This window comes from Lipophrys pholis (assembly GCF_963383615.2).
Source record: "Lipophrys pholis genome assembly, chromosome: 20".
In the NCBI taxonomy this organism is placed as follows: Eukaryota; Metazoa; Chordata; class Actinopteri; order Blenniiformes; family Blenniidae; genus Lipophrys; species Lipophrys pholis.
This window is the reverse complement of record NC_137648.1, coordinates 4,754,473-4,780,552: the sequence shown is the minus strand read 5'-3', so window position 1 is coordinate 4,780,552 and position 26,080 is coordinate 4,754,473. Positions and strand designations below refer to the sequence as shown.

Below are 26,080 nucleotides of genomic sequence, written 5' to 3'. Positions count from 1 at the left end.
GTGTGTGTGTGTGTGTGTGTGTGTGTGTGTGTGTGTGTGTGTGTGTGTGTGTGTGTGTGTGTGTGTGTGTGTGCAGGGGTGTGTTCGTATGAATGTGGACGTGTGCGTGTGACTGTGACTGTGACTGTGACTGTTTGTAGGTTAGGGAAAGATTGCTGTGGCTGTGGATAAGAGGATTAGGGTGGAATTAGTGTCATTCCTCTATCGCCGCGAGGAATAGATTCATATCGATTTTAATCAGAGATAGAGAGATCCACAGCGCCACAGAGACGGCGGAGGTGACGGAGGAGCGGATGGAGAGCAGGAGGTTCCTGGAGGCTTCCGCGGTGTGCAGCTGCACGGACGTGTGCCGCAGGGATTCATGCATGGAAGTGTCGCACATTCTGTGGGATGTTTGACCACGGTCTCCGTCTTTAGCCAGCAGGAGGAGCAGCCGGAGGGTCGCAGTGGAGCCACCCGGAGCGGAGCAGGGCCGGGATGCTGGAGACGTGTCGCTCCTGGCAGGGAAACCTGTGAAACATGAAGGCGGACCTGCTGACCTGCACGGCTCTGGCTCTGGCTCTGGCCAGCTTCGTCTCCATGGTAACCGGCGGTCGCAACTCAGGGCGAAGGAGGCACAAGGAGGTGTTTCTCGGGGAGAACAGCAAGTTCAAGTTTGGAGGGTGAGACACACACACACACACACACACAGGCTTGTGGCTTGGAGAGACTGTGAGTGCACATAATGAGCTGTCTGTGCAGGCATTTCAGTTTTTTTTTTTATTGGTCTACTTATTTACAAAAAGCTGCAAATTCAGCATTCGATGCATTTCAGTGTACTTATTGCTGTGCATGTTTGTTTCTCAGATGCTCTTGTACTTTATTTCTTGAGCACATTTTAAAAACTTGCTGCACACCTAACAACAGAAGCACTTCAATACACCTGAGTTCATGCATGATTTCTTTTTCGAGAGACGTCCATAGTTCACAGTTGCACCTCGTTATTCTCCTTTTTGAGTATTTAACAAATTTTTAAAGCTTTTTGCCAAAGGTTGAGTGCATATTTTTAACTTTTGTCTAATATTTTATTTGAAGAAAATTGCACACAAAACATTGCAATCCGCTTGTTTTCGCAAATAATTCCATTTTGTACATTACAGAAATACCAGTAGATTTGTCAAAACACCTTTTTTAAACACTTTATTTACACCTTAAGGGATATTTGGGAATGACCAACAATTTAAAAGAATTAAATAATTGAAATTCACTGAGAAAGTTGGTTGTACGTTACAGTAGTTTGCAAATTGAAATGTTTAATGACTTTTCTTTGCAAATAAACTGCACAAATAACATTGGAAGCAAATTTTGGCATTTTTTTTTGTGTAAAACTGCATTTTAATTTAATTGTGTTCAAGTCAAGACTCTGTGACTCACATTGCATTTTGTAAAACAGTCTATTAGCATACGGTCTTCCCAGTATTTAGTGCGAACTGGGACACATATTCCACATTTACGAAGGAAAACATGCTGATTTGTGTAAAAACTGTTGGACTCATTATGTATGTTATTAGTTCGGCTTTCACGCGTCTGTGTGTGTATCGGTGCCTTTGTGTGATGAAGTGGGAGGAAATAAAAAAAGGTGAGACTGAATGAGATTGACAGCAGGAAGGGATGTCTGAGGTTTGTGGTATTTCACTTCCAGTGAAGTTTCTCAGGGCTTTGTTACTCTCACTTCCCAGTTTTAGATAAAAAACCTGCGCTGAGCAGAAATTCACCTCCACACATTTATTACTTCTGATTACATGACGAAAGGGACATGCCACGGTTCCTGGAACTTCCCAGTGTGAATGACCTTTGGGCCTCACACACACACACACACACACACACACACACACACACACACACACACACACACACACACACACACACACACACACACACACACACACACACACACACACACACACACACACACACACACACATTGATATTATGCCTTTCCCAGTGCCTGAAATGTTGCAATGAAAGTACATTGAACACATTAACATGTGTGTTAATTAGTGTAATTACCTGTAATTAACCCACACGGTTGAGCTGGGCCCCATACATTAACAGTGAGCCTTTGATGTTTTCACTGTACCTCTTTATCTGAAATATATCTGATGATAAAATGAGCCAAAACACTCATTTCAGTTTAAATACTAATTGAGGTTGTTTTCAAGAAACTTTAGAAGCTGCGTCAGCCTGATGTTAAAGGTTAAATGTGTTTTGTGGCGCCAGTTAAAAATCAGATTTTACACTGAGTCATGTTATTCATTTTGATCATTTTTAATGTATATACTGTTATGATGCACATTATCTTTATTCTTATTCTTTTTTTTTTTTATAAAAATTCTAATTGTACATAACGTTTATTTTTGACAATTGCATATTTGACATATCTGTACATGCTCATCTTTGTCCTTATTTTAGCATCATTGAGGATGAGAAGCTAATTTCTATCATAGAAAAGTCTGTGTGCACAGTGACAAGATGATTTATAATTGTATTTATTTATTAATTCAGTCAATCATAAAGTTTGCAGGCGCCTGGTCTAATCAGGGAACAGGTTGTTTGGCAATTCATTTTTATTGTGAGAAATTGCTGCAGAAATAGAACAGCATGATCATTTTGTAATATTTCTGATGACTATCTGAAGTCTGTCGGTCTCTGTGTACGTCAGATTGTATTGTCCCCTCTGCCAGCTGATAACTCAACCCTGGCTTGACTCCAAACGCAAACGCTCTGCATGGCTCACGGCTGACATGTGCGTGTTCCACCGGCACCATAACAATATAACCTTGATCCACAAAGTCACAGCTGGTTTGAATGGCAGCGGATCTCTGTGAACCGAGAAGCAGAAACAACAGGCATTAGCAGCAGATGCACAGAGATGAGGCAGAGTGCAGCTTCAGATGCGAGCAATAACAAGTTTCTCTCAGTGGAAGTCCAGCACCTGGTCCAAACTGTACAAATACAGTTCATTTACCTTTTTACTGCGGGAGGGATTGTGTCTGTGTCCTGTGATGGAAGTGTGGGTGTGACCTTGAGCGTTTGCTCCACAAACTTACTTAGATAAAGTGTTTATTGAAGACAGGTGGATGCACTCATATTGATGACATGAGCCAAAGCAGATGAAAAACTAAAACTCTGCCGCTGCTGCTGCTGCTGAACGTCCCCACGCTTGTTAGGTTTCCAGTCCGCAGAGCATGTAAGCTCTATTCTATTCTATTCTATTCTATTCTATTCTATTCTATTCTATTCGAAAGCAGTAGTGGTGGTGAGAGAAGTAAACTTTTGCTTGGTCACAAAAAAATACACAACAGAAACAAATAGATACAAAATACATACAGAGACACAAAGTGACAACAAAAAGATACAAAATGGCAACAAAGAGCAAGAAAACAACAATAAAATAAAAAATAAAAAAAAGATTTGAACAAATCAAAAGGATAAACAAAAACAGAGAACATACAACAATAAGGAGGCGAGATAGAATAACAGGTGCAAAACAACAGATTTCGACAAAACAGAGGCGGAATGACCGCCGATGCATTAGAAACAACAAGAAGCAAGTTTACAACAAACAGATGCAAAACGACAAAAAATAAATAAAAAATTAAAACAAACAAAACACTTCAAAACAGCAACAAAAGACTCAATATGACAAAAACATTCAAAACAAAAACATTCAAAATAACAATATAAGATTCAAAACAACAACAAACACAAAATAAAAAAAAAGTGAATATAAAATAACAAAACAATAAATGCCATCCAACTTCACGATTCTTTGCCGTCTTCCTTGTGGTGATTTAGTGGCTCAATAAAATTTTGTATTGCTCAAACTAATGTGATGTGCTAAATGTCATAACGAGCAAAATAGTCGAGATTCAGTCTGGAGGTGCGACTCGTCCGCCCGCTGGTCTCTGGGACGTTGTCCTGTTGCTGTTGACTCTCGGCTGTTGTTTTTTTTTTGTGACTTGTGGACCTCAGCAGCGTGCTGGACGTACAGTCTGTTCCCCGTGTTGGTTCGAGTTAATGAAATTAGCCCGAGGATGGAGATTAGTCATAAATTGGGATTGTTTGGGGAGATTGTGACGTGTGTGGTTCAAGGTTAATTTAAGGGATTATGGGAATGGGATTTGGCTCAAATTATTTGGTGACCTCCACACAATACCAGACCCGCGAACGTGTCTGCGAGGAGCGACTGAACATTGGTGTGTGTGTGTGTGTGTGTGTGTGTGTGTGTGTGTGTGTGTGTGTGTGTGTGTGTGTGTGTGTGTGTGTGTGTGTGTGTGTGTGTGTGTGTGTGTGTGTGTGTTCAATGGGGCAGACTAAAAAAGTGTGTCTGTAAACACACACACATTGTACTTACCCCTCCTGCCCACTGGTCCTTGTGGGTTTCCCTGCTTGACTCACAGTCGCATGTAGTTTACAGTTTGTTTGAAACACAAACTGTTTATTGTGTGTATAAGAAGTAAGAGGGGCATGAAATCCACAATCTCCTACACAACAACCACATCATCATCATCATCATCATCATCATCATCATCATCATCATCATCATCATCATCATCATCATCATCATCATCATTATCATCATCATTCTAAGAATACAGCTTCCTTTAGTTCAGATTCTCCCACAACAAGCTGTAGAAGGTCTGCGTCTTTTCCTTCATTTTTGTTTCTATTCTTGGTACTTTTGTATTTGTTTACATTAATTTCATTAATTTTGTGTTTTCAGTTTAACTTGTATGTCTTTTGTGTCCAGATTTTGTATATAGCATGTATATACTTTATTTAATGATTTTAAAGTGACTGTGTTCATTTTGTGACTTTTTGAAGTGTTTCCATGTTTTATTTGAGTCATTTTGTGCCTCCTTGCGGTCAAGTTGGGTCTGGTTGTCATTTCTTGTTGTTGAAGGTCTTTTGGTGTGACATCGCTGTAGTTTTGTGATCGTTTGTCTATTTTCCTTTGAGGTTGCGTCCAACCCATTTCTGGTCATTTGGTTTTGATGTCTTATTCAAATCATTTTGTTTCTCTGTGGGAAGTTTATTTGTATTTTTTTTCTTTTGTCTGTGTTTCAAAAGATTTTGTCTCTTGGTGGACCTTTTAATGTTGGTTTTTTTGGTTAGTGACTTCATATTATTTCGAGCCTATGTTTGTATTTGATGTCTTTTTTTGGGGGGTTGTGCATGATAATATTTCAAAACAAAGCCAAAACTATAGTGCTAAACTTTACTTTCATTTCACGTGTTATTCAGATTTATATTTCTGACTTTACTGGGTGAAGAAAGAACACGCTCACATGTAAAACTTTCATATATACAGTATACTGTTTAGATCACGCTACAGCTGCTTCAATCAGTCTGGCAACAGTAATGACAGACTGTTTGTTCCACAATACCAAAATGCTTTGCACATACACACAAACACACACACGTGTGCATGAGTGCACGTGTGTTATTTGTTCATGGAGCTGCTGAGCCTTTGATTAAAGTTATGGTTTCGGGAGGAGGAGGAGGAGGGGGGTGGGTGGGGGGCAGTGAAGGTGATAGAAAATCACAAACAGTCTAATCAAACCCCGTAATAACAGCCTTAATATAACTAGTTAGTCATCACCTTAACCCCAGTCGATAACAAAGTGAAAAACGTATTTTAAGCTCATTCCATTATTGCTTTTAAAAAGCAGATTTTCATGAATGCAGTGTGTGTTGTGTTTCCACAGACGCATCGACTACAAGCTGAAGAGGCAGGACAGCACCAAAACACTGCTGATAAAAAGTGAACAGCTGCTGAGAATCGAGGAACACGACTTCGCCATGAGGCCGGGCTTTGGAGGTCCGACACCAAACAAACACACACACACACACACACACACACACACAGAGGTTGTTAAACACATTACAAATGAACTAGATAAGAACAAACACACAGGCATGATTATGAAAAAAAGCTAAATATGACTGACGCAAATGGACGACAGAGACCGGGACAGCGTCAGCCAAATGTCAAACAAAAGGATTACAAGTGGAATACGAGTATAATGTGACATTCAAGGCTAAAAAAATGACATATTTCTCATCAGGCTTTACTAGAGTCAATGTAAAGACTCATACTGACACACAAACATACAAACATGTTTCGAGACAACCCCCCCACCCCCCCCCCCCCCCGCCAGCTCCACATTATTTAATCCACTCATGCACAATCTAAAATCGCTCCTCGTCCCACGCTGATGATGTCGCTATAGCGATGTGATGATGGGCACTGGGTCACCCAGACAACGGATGTGTCTATCAAAAAAAAAGATCACCATCTCTGACCCAGATTACACCATTGTGAGGCTGTGTGTGTGCGTGTGTGCGTGTGTGCGTGTGTGCGCGCGTGCGTGCGTGTGCACGCATTTGGCATACAGTAGAACTCTGTGTGCCCACTCAAATGTGATTGTGTGTCTCTATGTGTGCTCTGCAAAAATAATGAGTGGAGCAAGTTACTGTTTGAGTTGGAGGGATTCGTGTGCATTAATCTGGATTATTATTCCAGGTCTGGAGCAGATGGAGGGGTGGGAAACTATCTGGGGTCTGCAGTAAAGATCATCACAATACAGTCGTGAGACGCACGAGGCAGAGCGGCAGATGTTTGCATGACGTGAACTGGGGATTAAAATGATATCAATGTTCCAAGTAGAAACCTCTTAATGTGATCGATAATAACGGTTCATTATCTGCTTTGCGTGGCCACATTAAGGCAGATCCAGATCAGAAATCACCATCGCTATCTAACACTCGTACATTTTCACTTGGGTAAGCCACTTGATGATGATCACATATAAAAGAGGCTTAATAATTCTATGAAACAGTATTTTTACAGTAAGACATCCCAATGAGAGCACGAAAAAGAGTGCTTTTGGTGTTATTTCACGAATTCACATTGTTACAAACGCCTTGAAATTTTCATATTATATACAGTATGTATTGTGTGTGTATGAATATGAATAGACTGACTGAACGATACATATATCTAGTCATTATAGGCTTCTCCCGAGCCTTTTTTTTTTTTTTTTTTTTTTTTTAAGAGGCTTTTATTCACGGATATTCACTCATGTCGTATTTGTCAACTCACACGCGGCGGCTCTTCATGAAAATGTAAACAACCAGTAAGACGTTTTTGAATGGAGGACAATGCCGTCTTTCTTCTGCCGGCAGCCGTCTCTTCCTCTCATTGTTCCCAACTTTACCTTGACGAAACTCAACTCTTCTTCTCTTTGAAAGTTGCCATCAGTCATGTCTTTATGGTGAATGCAGGCCTTCAGTTGATAGCGTCACATGAGCCTTTGAACACTTTCACATGCGCCGGGGTCATTTATTTTACCTGGAAACCTTCAACATGGAGCCTTTTGAGTGGATTTTTTTGCACATTCCTCTGGCGCGCAGCCTCGTTGCTGCCACTGATTGTCCTTCCTCGGACGGGCGGCGTCTCTGTGGTCCTGCCTGTCGTTCAGGGTGGGGACAACAAAGCCACCACTGTCTGCCCCGCTGCCGTGCGGCATTTCCACTCACTATAATTTCACAGCGAGGGAAATCTCTGCAGTTTCCTCCCGTCCGTAGATAAGCATATAGCTTGTTGTGTGTGTTGTGACGCAAGACGTCTGGAGAATCAAAACCTACCCTCCTCCTCCTCCTCCACCTCTTCCTCCTCCTCAGATGCCTTCAGGGTCATTCCACCCTCCAGAAATACTCTGTACTCTTGTAATTTCTTGCACATGCAGCAGTCATACATCCAGGTCAACCTTTAACCTATAAATCGTAGTTAACCCCCTGGAAAGGTTTAAGCTTCACATTGAACCTTTTCCCACCACGATGCCAGCTGCTCGTAACTCGTTTACCAGCTGGCTTTGGATTGTGCTGGATAATCAGCTGTGTGTTTTGGCTGCAGAGCCTCACGCTCAACCTCACTCGGCCCAGTTTCAGGTGACAAATGTCAGTTTTGACTTGCAAATTTATTGCCTCCATAAAATAAAGAAAATTAAAAAAAAAAAAAGGAAACAGGTTTGGGTGCATTACTCGCGTATGTGTCCTTACCCGTGCAGTCGAGGAAACGTCTTGTGAACTCAGGTTCGCTCACACAGAGCGGAGCCGGTGTGGACTAATATGTTTACCACTCAGCTGAGCTTCCCTTCAAACATGTTTCTCATTCGATCCTGCCTTTTGACGTTTGGCTGTCGCAAATGAAAACAAATGACTTACGATTATAGCTATTTTTCAGCTAAGCTCCTGTTTACCAGAGGTGTGCTTCACGAATGCTGAACATGAATAATGTTATGTGTGACAAAAGTGACAAGCTCACTGAGGCCCTGTTTCACACGACAACCGAAAACCTTCGTTGCATTGTGGGTGTTTTGGTGCCTGGAGCCACTGAAAATGCAACTTTTTGTAAACAGCTCCAGAAGTGGACAAACATACTCCAACTCCAGCTCTGTGAAAACGAGAGAAAATGCAACGTTCTGAATGCTACTGCTGTGCTTGCGCACCAAGAGTGTAGGCAATAGTTTTTTTCCACATGCACGAGTAGATGGACAACAACAACATTTGCCTCCAGAGGGTCATGACTTCCAGTCCATGTTCTCCTGGGACTTGGTAGTTTTGTAGTTGACAGTGACTAATAGCAGTCGAACTTCCCTCGTCTGTCCATACCAATGCCTCTGGACTCGCCGTTTATAGCGTGTTGTTCTCTGCGTGCGTGTGTGTGTGTGTGTGGTTTCATTACAAACTCTACCAACAGCGCCGACTCACGGCCTGATAAGCTGACTACATTTTTTTTCAGTGTATCTGCCATTTCTGTGTGAACTTTGCAGTGTAAACGCAAAACCTTTCTTTCATGAAAATGCAAAAACATTGCCGCCTAAACAGGGCCTAAAGTAAATACTCTCTGTATCTTCATTTCAGTTTTATTTCTTTTTTGATGTCAGCTTTTCTCATTTTACTATCTAAATCTCATATTTCTGTTTCAAATTTTGTTTTTTAATTTGATCTTATTTGGTTGTCTACTTGAAGGTGTTTCTCAAACCACTTCCATTTTTCTTAATCTTGACAATCATCATAAATTATTACAACCGTATGAATGCAAGTGAAGTAGTTTGAATTGCACTCGCCTGCATGAAAATGCTATATAAATAGTTTCTTTGTGATATACTTGGAAGAGTAACTAGAGAAACTCACTTTAATTCAAGCTCTGTTGGTTTTTCCGGGTAGAGACAGCGACAGTGAACTGGACTCCTTTGAGTCTCTGACAGATTTGAGTGACGTCGGCGATGATTCAGAGGGAAAATACATTCTGTGAGGTTTCCTTGAAGGTTAGCTCTGATGCAAAGCACATAGGACTGACTGTAAATGTGAGGAAACCCACAGATTTGTTGCGCTATTTTCAAGGTTTGGAAAACAAAGGCTAAAAACGTCACTCAATCTGCTGCCAGCATTCATTCCATTACAGCTGCCCGCATTACGCATGGCTGCTCTGGATCAGTATGGATGCTGTACTGTGACCCTGTTTGAAAGCCGCACCTCTTAACACCCCACCCACCCGCCACCCACCTGCCCCCTCCCACAGCCAAAGGCCCCACAAGAACTTCCTGCCACCTTTAACCCTTCGCTGACCATGTTTCGCCGCGTCGACATGTCCTCCTGTGACCTGGGACCTCACTGAAATATATGGAGATTTAAAAAAAATGTTACTCTTAAGTTACGGTTCAAACTCTTCAAGACTTTTAAGTGTAATATAGACAAACAAATTCATGCAATGCAGCCAAATCTCTTGGAAAGTGATGTAAAACTGAAACAAATCAGATATTTCCCCATTTCTCATTCCCTAAATTAGTTTTATCCCTTCAAAAAAGTGGCTATATATTATTAAACACCATTGTCCTGCAATGCAATGTAGTAATATGGGGGGAAAATGTATTCTGTGACAAGTAGTTGCAGTAGTTTTTTATATAAAGTGCTATGTTTAAGGCCAGCATTTCAAATGGATCCAAAAATGCATTCATCAGAGACATGAAATAAGAAGATTTGATGTTTTGCTTTTTCAATTACTTTAAAAAGTCCCCATAGCAAAAAAATACAAAAAGAACCCATAAGAACTATTCTGCAATAAGAAAAAATTTTTTTTCCATTTCCACATATGTCAGTGAGTGCACAGTGAAGGGTTAAAGCTGCAGGAATTGTTGCACATTTAACTAGTCTGGATAAGAGTTCAGTGAGAATTTAAACACAATATTTGATTATATGAACTGTGCTCATAAAACTAGTGCAAGTCACAGTGTATGTCCTTTATCAAACACACCTAAGTGCATCCAAATAAACCTATATTTCTGCAATAATCACATGAGATTGTAGAACAAATGTGGATCAAATGTAAAAAAAAAAGAACCTTTTGGAAGAACTTTTTGAGAAAACTTCAAGATAAAAGACATGAAATATCTGGGAGTTTTGCCAACTTTTCATCAAATACCCGTGATACACACTATGTGTGTATTTTCTAGCTTTGAAAATCCACTGACTCGTTTTGGCTGCATGAATTGATCTGTTTGTGGCTCCGCTGGCCTTAAGGGATTAAACCACTCATTATTTGAGCGAACATTTGGGACAAAAAAAACATCATGACCTTAAAGCTGCTTCAGGAGAGATTTACATGTGTTATCAAGTTAAATCTACAGCAGCTCAATAACTGAGATGTTGTAGCTTCACCCACACGGAGGATTTAAAAACCAGAAACAGAATCAGGCAACTTCTGCTGCATTTTGAAGCCTTGCAAGGAGAAATAATCCTATTTCTGACAGAATTATCAGCGCTGTGGACTTTCAGTTATAAAACACCTTTAATAATGACTCCACTGAAGCAGTGGGACCACCTGAGGCGATCTCTGGAGCTTTGTGAAACAAGCTGAGCTGGATTCTGGCTCAGTTCATTGGTCTTGTAGCAGAGCTGGGAGTCAAGCTATGACCAGCAACAGTGACTGGGAGTTCACATATCGAAGCCCAATCAGCAGTAACTGGCTGTAGCAGTAACATAAATGAAGGGAAATCAATGGTAGAGTGATGCCCGGGCCCATAGACTTCTGGCCTCCCGGAGCCGTACCACCCAGCATTTGACATCGAACCCTCTGAGACAGACTTCAAGCTGAACGGCTTCTGCACGTGTCCATAAAGAAGCCTGACTGGGCGTGACGTGGGAAAAGTGGAGCAGTGAGGAGGACAGGAGGAGAGAGACTGACCTTCTGTCTCAGGTTTTTTCCCACCGGCCGCTCTCGTTGCCATGGTGACATTAAATGTTGAGTCTGCACCGCTGGTGGTTTTAACGAGTCAGTCAGGGACAAAAGCCGGACCCTGGCTGGAGCTTTATGGCTCGGACTGTCAGAGGAACTACACTAAATAAAGTCTTTACTGAGCCGCTGGCTGCTAACATTCATGAGGAATTAACACACTTCACGCACACAAAACCCACACAGACACCTTGGAGTGGAAGATTGTTCCTTCCTTTAGGGCGAAAAGGGGAATGTGGGCCAGTAAACCACGTCCAGACGGAGGTCACAAACAAACCCACATGTGTGCGACGGGGTGTTTATGTACGCTGGACCGGCAGACATGGTTTCAGTGAGTTACAAATCTGAAGCAAAAGAGCATGTGCGCTCTCATGAAATCTGCCTTTCAGTTTTGTAGTAAACAAAAACTTTACTGAGTCCAGTATTTCTAAAAATTCTCCAAAACAGTCCATACTGTAAAACTCAAACCGTGAGGGAGGAAAACAAACAAAGCATTGTTTGGAACCAGTGGTGAATCAGTGCCTGAAAATGTGTACCAACTTACAGTTACTAGTACATCTTTAAGAATGTATTCAAATCATTACACCGATGAATCCAAATAAAAAAAGTAACTAGTCACTCGTAAAGCTATTCTTGCATATAATGTCCTTCCTCAGCGTGTTTTGTCTCCATAATGGTCAAACAGTGTGAGTGTGGGTCAGTCAAATAATGACTTAAGTTCAGCTGAAGTTAGTGGGAGGAAGACGCTCTAAAATCTGGACGTCAGCCCTTCTTCAAGGAAGATTTATTGAACCAAGAGCAACAAGAAGACGCAGCAACAAAACAGCAGAGATAATCAACCAACAAGCAGACGCCTCTCAGAAACCAAGCTGACTTACTTCTCTTTATTGTTGCCATTGAGTGAAGGACTGAGTTAGTTCAGGATTGTGTTAAATGTTTACGCAGGGTATAACTGGACACACTTGCACTCAGTGACCAGTACGATGTAAACGTTCAAGCCACCCATTATATGCATTATGTAAAAAAAGAAAAAAGAAGTCTCTATGTATGCAGATGATGGTGTAGTTAAGTGTTCACTTTATTGGAGAAGTTCTGTTAAATTCTAGAAAGTGAGCAGCACAAACACCCTCAATCTTCCATTGTCAGTTTTGACCAGCAACTCGCACAAAAGAAAGAAAAACTCCTGACAGTGACCCGATGTGCACATTTGCAGCACTGCAGCGTTTTAGAAAAGTTGCGTCTCTCCTACTTACAGGGAGACGGAGAGCAATGCGTTTCAAAAACTTTGCACGATGGAAGTTGTTTCCAAAAAGTTCTGGCTTCAGAGCTTCCAAACGCTTCTGAGGGAAACTCAAGAAAGCGCCTTAATGTCCTGTATGCTTGAACGTGACTTTCTGTCTGTGTTTGTCCTGTGATGGACTGTTGACCTGTCCAGGTGTAAAGATCACAGTCAGCTGGGGTCAGGTGCATTTATGAAGCGGTTTAGAAAACGAATCGTTCCCATTTGTTCATATTTCACCTGTTCTTGAAGCAGACGTCGTCAGTTCAGACCAAGCATTCCTCTCACTCTTTAACTTTCACCTTCCTATCCAGTCAGATGGGAGCTTTTGTCCCTCCGACACAGCGGTGAAGTCATTGTTGATGCTTGTGGTCGTCGCAGGAATGAGGCTTTTTCTTCCCCTTGCCGGCCACAGCGGAGGATAAAGCCTAAACTTAGCCGAGGAAATTTGCAAAGAGGAACAAGACCACGAAACATTACTAAAGTTAGATGTGGGCTCCACGAAATAAACTCCGTCCCAAACTTTCTCCGCTCGTGATTGCCGTGTGGAATCGGCGCGGTGGATCGTGTAAATTGAGCAGCCTTGAGTTACGCTCGTTTGCTTTTGAGGATTCTGTTATTTGGGAGGCGGTTTGTGTTGTTCTCTGCTTTGCTTATGTGAACAAATCGGGTTGCTCAGGTTTTAGTGGCGAAACGAGCTTAATCTGCTAATGAGGCGACTGGAGGAGAGCGGGCGCCGCACGACAGATGCTGCCAGCTGCGGCGAGCCGGTGGCGAAGACACAGGATGTCACAAACCAAAATGAGGTTTGTGGGCCAGAAGAGATGATGGGATTAAAGAAATAGATCTGATCGAATGGGCTAGAATTAGATACACAAATCATGTCTCTTTTTTCTTTTGTGACGAATTGATTCCAAATAGATACAAACATTCGCTTTTTCTACATCTTGAAGCCGTACGGAATTAAGACTCACTAATGAGACTCACTAATGAGACTTCTGGAGTCACGGTTGTGGATCTGTAAAACAAAACAAGCCATCAATCTCCTACAATGCTGTAACCCTAGTTCAGGGTTGTGAACGTTGGAACTGGTCCAGGTTTATTTAAAGATTCAAGACGGATACACCTGGACAGGTGAGGATCCATCAGAGCGCAAAGAAAACAGAAAGACATACACGGATTCACAGATTTCACTTCATTTCATTTATTTATTTCCCACAATTTCACATATACAACAACGTTTTTTGATTTGTGCACAAAACTATGAAAAAACATGGACACACAGCTTTTCCTGTTGGGGTGCCGATTCAGTGTTTCCAAGTGACAACGGTAAACTTTGTTTTCACTCCTGATTTTCCTTTACGTGACAAAGGTGTGGGTTGTTACTGTAAAGAGCTTCCGGAGTGCAAGTTTTAAAGACATTCCACTTTTTATGTCCATGTAAACTGAGAAAATGCAGCTTATCTGAAATTAATCAAACTCAGGTATGTTGATTGTTTTACTGAAACTGGGCTTCAAAATGGAAAGAGAGGTTTTTCTCATGAACAACACTGTTTGTATACTGCAACATCACAGACTGCTAGATAATCACAAAATGCTTCCGATACGATCTTTGTTAAGTGTAGAAAATACTAACTACAATTAGTGAGATTTGAACACTGCAAAGATCAGAAGAAGGTTTGAGATCATTTTCATGTGAACGGGTTCGACGAATCAAATCAAGCACAGGAGACGAGTTACTGAAGTAACGTGCTCTTTCCCCGCTTCATATCTCTCGAAGGCCTGTGAACGCTGACCTAAAACAACAATGTAAATTGTTCTTGGAGGCTGTTGAGATGGTCAGCATACTTTCTCTCATCTGATGCCGATTCAAATTTCAGAGTTGGAGTCAATGTTTTGAAGTGTGACGAGGCCCCGCGTTGTCGTTTCAGGTTCGGCCATCCCCGTGGGCATCGACGTGCAGGTGGAGAGCATCGACAGTATCTCTGAGGTCAACATGGTGAGGAATGACCACGTCACTCTTTAATCTATGGAAGCGAATGTGGCTCAAAAATCAGTTTGAAATGTATTAACAGAAATGCTTTTTCATTTTCAGATTAAACTGCATTTTTTTTTTTTTTGTCATAAATGAAAAATAATAATCAATCATCCAAACTGCATTTTCATTTTCTTTGACAAGGCTGCTTATTCTGTGACTTGATGAAAATGAAAATGACGATTCGGATTTAATTTTCGAAAAGATACTCCCGCAAATAGTGACCAAAATTCACTTTGACATTTGACAGTTTTCATGTCACGGATATAACTGCATAAACTGACTCATAAATGAAATTAATAATAGTCCATTCAAACTGCATTTTCATTTCCTTATTCAGGTTGCACATTTCATAGCAGAATTCAAAAGAAAACATAAAAGGTTAATAGGTGTTTTCAAAGCGGCGGAGAGCTTCCCCTTTTAGCCATTTTTTTCACCAATAACCGAAACCAGTCGCCCTGCAGCTGCCAGGTCAGGCCACCAGCTTCTTCTCCCTCTTACAACTGCTGTCCGCTGTCAGCGACCGGAACTCTCAAGCATTTCTATTAAAAAAAAAAAAGGAATGTGAAACGGTTTAGCTCTACAAAAAACCCCAAAAAATCCCTTTTTTTTTTTTTTTTACATTATTGAAACTATAGGAATAAACTGTAATTCTGAGAGATTTCAATAACTTTGGTTTCAATCACTCTTCAAGAAAATGAAAGTAAGAGCTGAGGCTGCTCTGAGGTCTCCTCTCACCGGTTCACTTGTGTGGTTCGTGACCTCTGAAGTGCGTCGCTTTAAACTCGGCCTGCCGCTTAAAGAAACTGAAGAGCGTCCACCGAGTGACAGATGGTGTGGAGGACGTTGTTGTCAAGGCGGCCTGAAGTGGATCGGTGGGAATGTGAATGTGGTTCTTCCTCAGGCTGCGGCGATGTGCTCGTGCACGTAGAGTACTGCCCCAACCCGTTTCAGTCATCAAATGATTGATTTAGGTTATTCGGAGACATATCCACACAGCGAAGAGTCAAAAACCACAACAGAGTGGGAAACGGAGCTGGAAAGGAGAAAACAACCTCTGATCAAATCTAAATTTATTTTGGTTAAGAAGAAGGGAACAACAGTATTGTTTATTGAAGTGATACAAGTGGTCATTGAGGTTTTACTGATTAGACGAGAATAAACCTACTTTGTATACTGTATATAAAGATGCCAGGTCCCCTTCTTCGTGAACTGTATATGTGATGCCCCTGTGCGTCTCACCTCACGTTTTCAATTATACAATTAACAATACTTTTTCTGGGTCTTGGTTCCTCAGTTCACTTGTTTCTGTGTCCCGAGTCCCAAGCTTCCTCACCTTTTGGGTCCTGAGTCCCTCGTTTTCCCCAGGCTCTAGTTTCCTTCCCCGTCTCTCTGACTGCTAATTAGTACCACAAATACTAAGGATAGAGTTACTATATTCTGGATGCTACCGATTCTCAGAAGAAACAGATTTATTTGGCAATTAAGCCTGAGACCTGAGATTCAAACCCTTGATGGTAAAATGTCTGTGTGTGTTTGAGTCCTGCAGGACTTCACCATGACTCTGTACCTGCGTCACTACTGGAAGGACGAGCGGCTGTCGTTCCCGTCTCGAACCAACCAGAGCAGGACGTTCGACTCCCGGCTGGTGAAGAAGATCTGGGTCCCCGACGTCTTCTTCGTCCACTCCAAACGCTCCTTCATCCACGACACCACCATGGAGAACATCATGCTGCGGGTTTACCCCGACGGGAACATCCTCTACAGCGTCAGGTGGGGCTCATCAGATCATTTTGAAGATTGTTCCTCCCGCACCAGTCAGCCGGATGAAGCACCTCTTCTCTGTCGGCCCTGTCGTCATCGTTCTGGATCAGGCCCACCACCGTAGTATCGTCTGCATACTTTACGATGTGGTTTTGTGGGGAACCTGGCAACGCAGTTGTGTTGCCAGGTCCCCCAAAACACATCATCATTATGGGAGTCCGTGCTACGGGGCAATAGTCATTTAGGCTGGTTATTCAGGACTTTTTTGGCACTGGTATGATGGTGGCCTGCTTGAAGCTCGATGGTACAGTGGCCTGCTTCATGGAAGTGTTACAAATGTCTGTCAGAATTGACAGAAAACATCGCACATCCACCAATATCTACAATTAAATTAAAATGAATGCAACATTTCACCATTTCATACAAATCAAATACACAAAAACATTAATACTGTTAGCAGTATGAGAAGGTAAAATACACCAAAATGTATATATTTACCAATATATACTGATTAAATAAATAAAAATAACACCAACATACCTACTCCTATATACAGAATATATATGTTGAAATAGCAGCAATATATTTAGTAACAGACACAGAAAAATATACACCCAATGGCAAGCATATTTCCAATATATACGGATCAGATAACCCAAATAGCAATTTATGCAGCTTATTTACACCAACAAATTCATCATTTCTTTGTGTGTAATTTCTTACACATTGCAACATCTTAACACGGACATTTGGTTTTTGGTTCCTCTAAGTTTGGACTTGATGTCAACATGTGGCAGATCAAATGTATCCTGCATCATATAATGTGGCGGGTCACACTGAATTGCAGTACAATATTCCGTTTTTCTGCTCTAAATCCTGACAAAACAATGTAACTTCAGACATTTCGAATCCACCGAATGACTTCTGTTTTCACAGTTTATCCTCTGATTTCCTTCACTTTGCTCTGGCTCCAGAAGGGGATTACACTTGTCTTGCCAATAAAAATGCACCTGAAATTGAACGAATGAGAAAAGAAAAAAAAAAAAAACAGGGAGGGAGACGTGCTTTGGTTTCCTCAGAGGTCTTTCCAGGACACGGTGAACGGTTTCTGCAGTCTTTATGGTGATATATATGAGCAAGATGACAGCGTGTTGAAAGTCTTAGGTCTGTGTGTGTGTGTGTGTGTGTGTGTGTGTGTGTGTGTGTGTGTGTGTGTGTGTGTGTGTGTGTGTGTGTGTGTGTGTGTGTGTGTGTGTGTGTGTGTGTGTGTGTGTGTGTTTCAGGGTCACGGTGACGGCGCTCTGCTCGATGGACTTCAGCAGCTTCCCGCTGGACACACAGAACTGTTCGCTGGAGCTGGAGAGCTGTAAGAGAGACACACACACACACACACATCATGCCGTGACACCAGAGCCAAAGAAGGAAAGAATGATGCAATATAGTGACATGGTCACAAATGAAATACAGAAAACCATAAGTAACTTACTTAGACGATTCTTTATGGGTTTGCCTTCATTAAATGTTCAACTCAATATGACAGAGAAAGACCTAACTGAGACAGCAGCATGACGTTCCACTCCGAGTAGCATTAACCTGCATGCACAGGAGCCGTGGTGAGCAGTGGTGAGCATTGGCATGCTTAACTAGAACGTCGCTTCCCTTTCTAAGAGCTATATCCATGTTGGTCGTTTATCTCGGCTGTTTTGTCGCTACTTGTCGTTGTCATTAGTTCATAAATCTGTTTCCTTTAAGAAGCACTAACATGCAGATTATAGAGCATCTTCCTCCCATGGACTGATGTGTCGTTACAATAATACAGCTAAGTGACCATAATCAAGTGACTGAGGTAGACCATTACATAAAATACTAATAACTAGTTACTTGGTTAACTGTTACAAGTAACATCACTGCAGTAGTTTTTAAAAGTGGTAACTCGGAACTGTAATCAAGTAGCACATTTCACTCCTGTCTATGTCACATGAACTGTGTTTGTCCTCTGTGACACTGAGCTCGTCCTCTTGTCTCCACCGCCTCCTTGTCTCTTTCTCAGATGCCTACAATGAGAACGACCTGATGCTTTACTGGAAGAACGGGAACGACTCCCTCCGTACAGACGAGATCGTCTTGTCGCAATTCTTCATCGAGCATTTCCACGCCTCCAGCGGCCTCGCTTTCTACAGCAGCACCGGTGTGTTCCTGCTTCACCTTCGGCATAACCCGATGTTAACCCCTCAAAAAAAACCCTAACCCTAAGGAGAATCAGAGCTGCATTGGACATTCTGTATTGAGTTTGCATGTTCTCCCTGTCCTACAATCTGAAGACAATCTATCCCGTGTTATGTTGGATGATGACTCTGGATTGGCCACAGCGTTGAGTGAACCGTACAGGGTGTAACCTGCCCAGACCCCAATGGTTCACATCTGGAGACAGAAAACCGGTGGATGTGTAAATACAACTAAATTTGTTTTGCAATCAAGTTAGAGGAGATATGACTGAACACGCGTTCTATACAGCCAAATAAACAACATTTCCAAGCTCTGCTGAATTTACCTACATCTGCCTTTGGCTCATTTTCCCCAACAGACAAAGTAAACCACATAAGGGTTTTCTAAATGTGGCCCAAAAATGTATTACTATCGATTGCCTCGTATGAGTCTAACCACATTGTGTTTGAATGTTGACTTGGATGGAGATTAGATAATATTTCATGGTCCGTTCAGGATTCCGGGTTGCTACGGGAAGGTCATCCAGCGGTAAAACTATGATGCTGGTTGCTGTGGCGACCCCTGTAATAACAAATCATCTTTCTCACCGACATTCCCTACGTAAAATAAATTCTGCTTGTTAAATAGGCAAGAATTTCCAGATTAAAAACGGCAGCTCTGTTTTCACTGTTTGACAGCTTCAGAGTCCTGCCGGGACTGAAACTGTCTCAGTGACTCGATCGATGACAGTCATATTATACGTGATTATATTTTCATGCTAAACGTTGAGGTATTGTTTTGGTAAAATATCCTTTTTTTCCCATCATTTCTCCTGCCACGGTTACCTTAAAAAGGTAATCTGATTACTGATTACTAGTTACCCCTTTAAAAAGTAACGTGGTTACTGATTACTTGTTTTTGAAAGGTAGATTACAAGTTACTTTTTAGTTACTTTCAGCAGCTGCCGACAACACCCCCCATCGTCTCAACATCCCTGCCTCCTGCACCATGTTCATACAGATTTAACCTTCGACCTTCGTTCTTTGTTGTATTTATATCTGACTCGCTGTTTTATTGTCAGATTTTTACAATTATTGGTATTTATTTACCCCTTTGATGTAGTTGTTGTCTGTTGTGGCATTATCGTCTGCTCTTAGCTACCATTTAATTGCCCCCGGGGTCAAATTAAGTTTTTGATTGATTGATTGATTGATTGATTGTCAGTTTGGAGGAGAACCAAGGAGCGGCCCGGTTCCGTTTAATGATAAAGCGGCTTCACAGACAAGAGACCCGTCCTGAAAACGGTGGTCATATGAGAGTAGTGCGTTACTAAGTAAAGAAAATATAATCAATAAACTTTGAGAAACTGTGCTTTAACAACAAAACATGACTTGGGTTTTCCAGCACACGCCCATTGATTTTAGGGAGTCGTACCACGGTACTCAAACAGCATGGACTCAATCTTTTACAATATTCCAGTAAGAAATGCAACAAATCTGAAGAGTTTTTTGCATTTGAACTTTCAAACACACACAGAATTGAAACTATTCAGATATCCCGGGAAAACTCTCTGCGGTGTGGTACTTGTAGAAGAGCCTTGTTCAGAGTCTGTTTCTTTCACTGCCTCAGGTTGGTACAATCGTCTCTTCATTAACTTCATCCTGCGGCGGCACATCTTCTTCTTCATGCTGCAGACCTACTTTCCCACCATGCTGATGGTCGTCCTCTCCTGGGTCTCTTTCTGGATCGACCGCCGGGCTGTTCCTGCCCGAGTGTCTCTGGGTAAACCCGGGCACTCGCCTCACCTCACCCTGCCAACGCTACAAAGAAGAGAATGCTGATCTAGCAACTGATCTAGCCGGGGGGCTTTATTTATTTATTTATAGTCTGTCATTCACATGCACGTACTTCCATCCAATCTTTCATTAGTTTGTTCTCTACTGTTCTAGTCAGTGCTGATCAGTTGAAAAATAAACACTAAATATTGGCACTCTGCTATCACTGAAAGAAAAAAAACAAAAACAGCCTTCAAAATGTGAAACTCTAAGAAAAGGGGGGGGGGGGATTCTGACAGGAAAATGAAGTAAAACCAAGTAATTAATGTTGCTGTGTTTGCAGGTATGACCACAGTGCTCACCATGTCCACCATCATAACAGGAGTGTCGTCCTCCATGCCACAGGTCAGAGATTAACAATAATAATGATAATAAGGGATAAAGAATAACGCTGGGTTATATATTTCAGCAATACTCTGGGTGGAGAGTTACTGCACGTGTAAATCAGGGCTGAACTACAGAGTGAAGAGAGAAAACTAACAGAAAACGTGGTTAAATGTGACTCTGTTGTCCAGGTGTCGTATGTGAAGGCGGTGGATATCTACCTGTGGACCAGCTTCCTGTTTGTCTTCCTGTCTGTGATCGAGTATGCAGCCGTGAACTACTGCACCACGCTGGAGGAAATGAGGAAGATGAAGAGGGGGAAGGTCAGAAACAGATTATTGCTGCAGACTGAACCTGAGGGGAAATCCACTCCATCAGAAACAGCAGAACGCGCAGCTGCTTGATACTGACGCCATCTAGTGGACAAACTGAGCTATCAAATCTGATTGTCTGAAGAGACTCGAGATGGATGGATGGATGGATGGATGGATGGATGGATGAATGGATGAATGGATGGATGGATGGATGGATGGATGGATGGATGGATGGATGGATGGATGGATGGAGAGAGTATATCGAAATATGCACAGATAAACAGAGCTTCGTCCTCTGCCTCTGAATACTCTCTTTCCCTCTTCAGATCCCGTCCACTTTCAACGCCAGCCAGGCGATGGCCTTTGACGGCTGCTTCCACGACAACGAGATCGAGCTGACCCCCTTCAATTCGATGGCGCCCACCTTGACCACCGAGCCTCTGACCACACCCGCCCAGGGCCCAGACCTCCGCCCCTCGGAGGGGACGCGCCTGCGGCGGCAGCGGTCGGTGCGCGAGAACGTGGACCTGCTGGTCAGCAACAGCTACATGATCGACTCGTACTCTCGGCTGGCCTTCCCACTGTCCTACCTGCTCTTCAACACCATCTACTGGAGCCTGTACTCCTGATCCGGCGCCACGCAAACAACTAAACCAGCGCGGGGGCCGAAGGCAGGGAGCCACGTGGACGGGTCCCCTCACTGGACCGGCTCTTCTGAGCTCTGTGACTGAGTAACAATCTGTCTCACAGGCGAGCAGCTGAACGTCTCGAAGGACACGCATGGACTCCAATCTTTATTTTCTACCTCTCACACTCAAAGCACATTTGTGCTGCATGTTGATTTGTTGAAAAACCTACGAGCAGCCGGGAAAAAAAATTAAAAAAAAGACTACTGACAGACACAGAAGAACCACTGAAGAGACAAAGAAATATATATAGAATGAAAAATGGCATTGATGATAAAAATAAATGGCAACACACAAATATAATCAATACTGGTAATAAAAAAGGCTATTCCTGTATTTTCACAATTATAATTCTGACCTTGGAATGATATTGGGAGCATTATAACTGTAAAGCAATTGAGTCGAGTAATTATTACAAAAAAGTGAAGAAAAATGTTAATCTACTAAATATATATGAAATGAATACATGAATAAATTAATGTGGTTAAAACATGTAGAGAAAGTAAATAATAATCACTGTATGAAGATTTCTACAGGTGAAGGAAATAATGAATGAACAAATGTGTAAAATTAAACGGCTGCATCATGAAATCCCTGAGAAAATGACTAAACTATGAAAAGGTTCGGCTCCGGCACCCAGAGACCCTGAACTGGATAAGCGGGATAGAAGATGGGTGGGAAAGTAAATGAATGAGGAAATACATTGATGAATGTATAAATGTAATATTTAGCTAAATGAAATTAAAAAGTAAAAACACAGAAATAGCCTTTTTGTTCCAGAAAACAAAACAGATTGGGAAGAAAACTACAAACGGCTTTTAGACTTTATGAATGCAGAAATAAATGAAGGAATAAATGCATCAATGTGGAGAATTTTAAATAAGAATGAATAAAGGGATGCAAAAATTTAAAAATTCATTCAGAGAACGGCAAAAAAGAAGCCTTGAAAAGCCTTGAAAAACCTCATAAAAATTTAAAGACACCTCAAGCACATGACATGATGTGTCAAATTAAGCTGAAAGTATATATCACTAGAAAAGAAATGTCATCTTTATAAGTGGAGCGTTGTGAAATATCAATTAATTTACTATTTGAGCTCTATTGTGATGTCATTTTACTGGATGAAGTGACCGTGTTTGTAAAATTGTTTTGCAATGTTTCATTCAATGTGTTTGTTACATTTATTATATCATATTATTCTCAGAAGCTCCATCTTCATCTTTCCCCACCTTCCTCACAGCAGCGAGGCGGATGTAAACAGTGGAGGGGACACCGAGGGCACTTCGAGGAAGAAGCTCATTTTAGTTCATGGCTTTCTTATGAAATTAGGATTCTGAATATGAAAAGGTAATCTTTACTATATGTTCTGTAACTCCTGAAATCACTCAAACAGATGTGGATATGTTGTTCTCTCCATGAACCACGAGAAATAAATCTACAAATCTGATGATTATTATTGCAATCTGAAGAGAATCTCTACTGAATGTCTGTTTCCAAAACCAACAAATTACGACGGCAATTTGAGATAAAAACGAGCACAAAAAAGATGCAAAACAACATAAGAGGCTGCAACGAGACACAAGAAGACCAAATAAACGACATTTTGATGGTAAAGGAGAATTAAAATCAACAAAAAGATGTACTACGGCAATGAATGGTGCAAAATAATTAATTGGACATTAATACACGTAGACAGAAATTACCATAAAAAGAGGAAAAGAATAGAGCAATAATAATAATAATAATAATAACTGAGCAACAATATGAGTGACTGACAAATCAGCGTCCTTTGCCCGCCTTCTCACGCGCCGGTGGCCGGACCTGCTCGGTGATTGGCTGAAAGTCCCTTCTCGTGTGTTCGCGGATCATGTTTCTTGAGAGGTCGGGATTAGGCGATGGAGACAAGGAGCAGTGAGTCCCTGATTACCTTCGCCAAAGATTATGTTTTAGTCCGCATGTATTTATTGGTTTGTATGTATGTATGTAAATTGTTTGGTTTTGGGTTTTTTTAATCAACTTTTCGCAAAAAAACAAGAACTAGTAAGCCGAGTTGCATGAACGGTTCAGGGATGATTTGTTTATCATCCAAGGACCAGCCCATTAAATTCGGGGAGCCAACACATCCTGGGGAGGTAAGATGATGTACTCCCTCGTAGAGGCGCTGGAGCTCCGCGCTGAGCCGCCCAACGCTGCCGTTAGGCCGTTTAGGCGGACGGCTAAAGGCGTTAGCACCCTGCTATCCCCGCTCCTCCGCCCCCTTCCTCCACTCTCAGCCTGAACATGGCAGCAACATGAAGTGATGGAATGGTGCGGTGGAACAAATAATCTTGCCTTTCCATGGTGACAAGTGTGGCGTTGGCGAATGTATGCACACAACCGAGAGCCAGTTAGTGGTATGTATATATATATATATATATATAAGTATGAATGTTACTAACTTTTCTCAAAAACTATTTGACCAAATTGCATTAAATCTTCAAGGATTATTTGTCATAATCCAAGGACCAATCAATGAGATTTTGGGACGTTAACGGCAAACCGTTTCCGAATGAAGCCCCCCCCTAAGCAACGATGACAATCTAAATGCATAGAAAGAGACAACAAGTGACCACAAGGAGAGAAAAGATGTGCAGGGGTGCAAAATGAGCACAACGACCTGTAAAATGACTATAAATAGACAAAACATGAAGACAAGAACAATCAAGTGTAACTGAATTGAAGGGAAAGAGATAAGAAGTGACAAAAAATAAATAAAAATGATCACAAAGTCATGAAAACTATCTTTTATTAGTTTCACATTATAATATCAGCAGTTGCAGTCGACACCCTTGTCAGGGAACATTACAAATATATATGTTAATTCCTAATTTAGAATAAAACACAAACAGAGGGAAGTGGAATGGAGAGGTAAGTGAAAAGTATTGTGAAGACATGATAGTGATGAGTGAGATTTGTGTGAGTGTGTGTGTGTACTGTAAACACACCAAGTCCAGTTTGCTCTGCAGCACTTTGCACTAGCAGCCCGCACTAAGTGACAGTGTTGTCATCATGCCAGCTGCTGTTGGGAGTCATTTCCTTCTCTGCGCCCGCCGCCTCCTCCAGTCTCCTCGGTGACCGTCGACCACAGCAGCACTGGACCCGTCCAGCAGAGTCACATGACGTCACAGCAGGATCCGTTCCACCCGGCTGATCTACAGTCGCAGTTAACGCTCGAAGAGCCCTGCCAGCAGGTACTACACACACACACACACACACACACACACACACACACACACACACACACACACACTTCCACATCAACTTATTCTTTAAAGATTCACCTCATTAAATCCTTGATCATCAGACACTTATTGAATAATCTCGTTTTAAAATATTCTTTAGCCAATTACCAAAATATTTTGATTAGACTGCTATTATAACTACCCTGCATTGACAGTATTGATATGTGTTGATAGCAATATGTATCTGTGTATATTTCTTGTACTAATATTAAACTCTATTGCAAAAATTAACAATGAAAACATTTTATGTACTTTAAGTAAATTACCTCACACAGTCGACCAGGGGGCTGCAAACCACACCTTTTTTTTTCACGTCACTTCTTTTTAGGATTGAAATGATCCTAACTTACTGAATTTACAACCAATTTCCATGTGGTTTGTTGCAAAGACACAGAGAAAGTTCAAAAAGCTGTATTGTGACTTCAATAACCAACATCAAGTGTTTAACATGAAAAGACACATTTTTTTAAATGTAAAATAGCATCCTGACTAAGCCAGAACATTTCTGGATATTGTCACAGATCAAATCATGTGAAATTGTTTCAGTGTCAAAACTTTATTTATTTTTCTTCCGGGTGAAAGCCACATTCTATTAGTCGTTTTCAGAAATGTTCAAAAATATGCAGATATCCTTCAGAATATGCATTGTTACTCAAAATATCTTTCATGTATTACTAATTATTTAAAAAAAAATGTTGCTGCTTGGTATGAATAACCTTTAAATGACAGAAGTAAACCACAACAAATGGTTCAATCGAAAATAGTGTTGATTCTTCAACACAAAAGTGTTGATTCTTGAACTATAGGTCCACCCAGTAGTATGTGAGCTCGCTCTAGGGATACGAAATAATTTTTATTTGATAAAAAAAACAAAACAGCTTTAATTCTCATAAGTGTTTTCTATATTTAAGGTTCTCCACCTTGTTAGGATGAGTTTATAATACTGCTGCTTTGACAAGAATCATCAAGAGATAATCGTCGTACTAGAACTTGTCTTCTTTGTGAACGGTCCAAAG

The 26,080-nt window shown here is 41.4% G+C and overlaps 1 protein-coding gene across 1 annotated transcript; it reads left to right on the top strand.

Moving 5' to 3' along the window:
* Positions 1–85: 85 nt before the first annotated feature.
* On the top strand, positions 86–23,243 carry LOC308125948 (gamma-aminobutyric acid receptor subunit rho-3-like). The gene is made up of 10 exons (XM_080489991.1): positions 86–662; positions 5,751–5,863; positions 14,552–14,619; positions 16,205–16,428; positions 17,703–17,785; positions 18,470–18,607; positions 20,254–20,406; positions 20,743–20,804; positions 20,975–21,106; positions 21,424–23,243. Exons 1-10 carry the CDS (start codon positions 520–522, stop codon positions 21,724–21,726), a joined length of 1,419 nt encoding a protein of 472 aa, XP_080346117.1. The 5' UTR covers positions 86–519; the 3' UTR covers positions 21,727–23,243.
* The last annotated feature ends 2,837 nt before the right edge of the window (positions 23,244–26,080 follow it).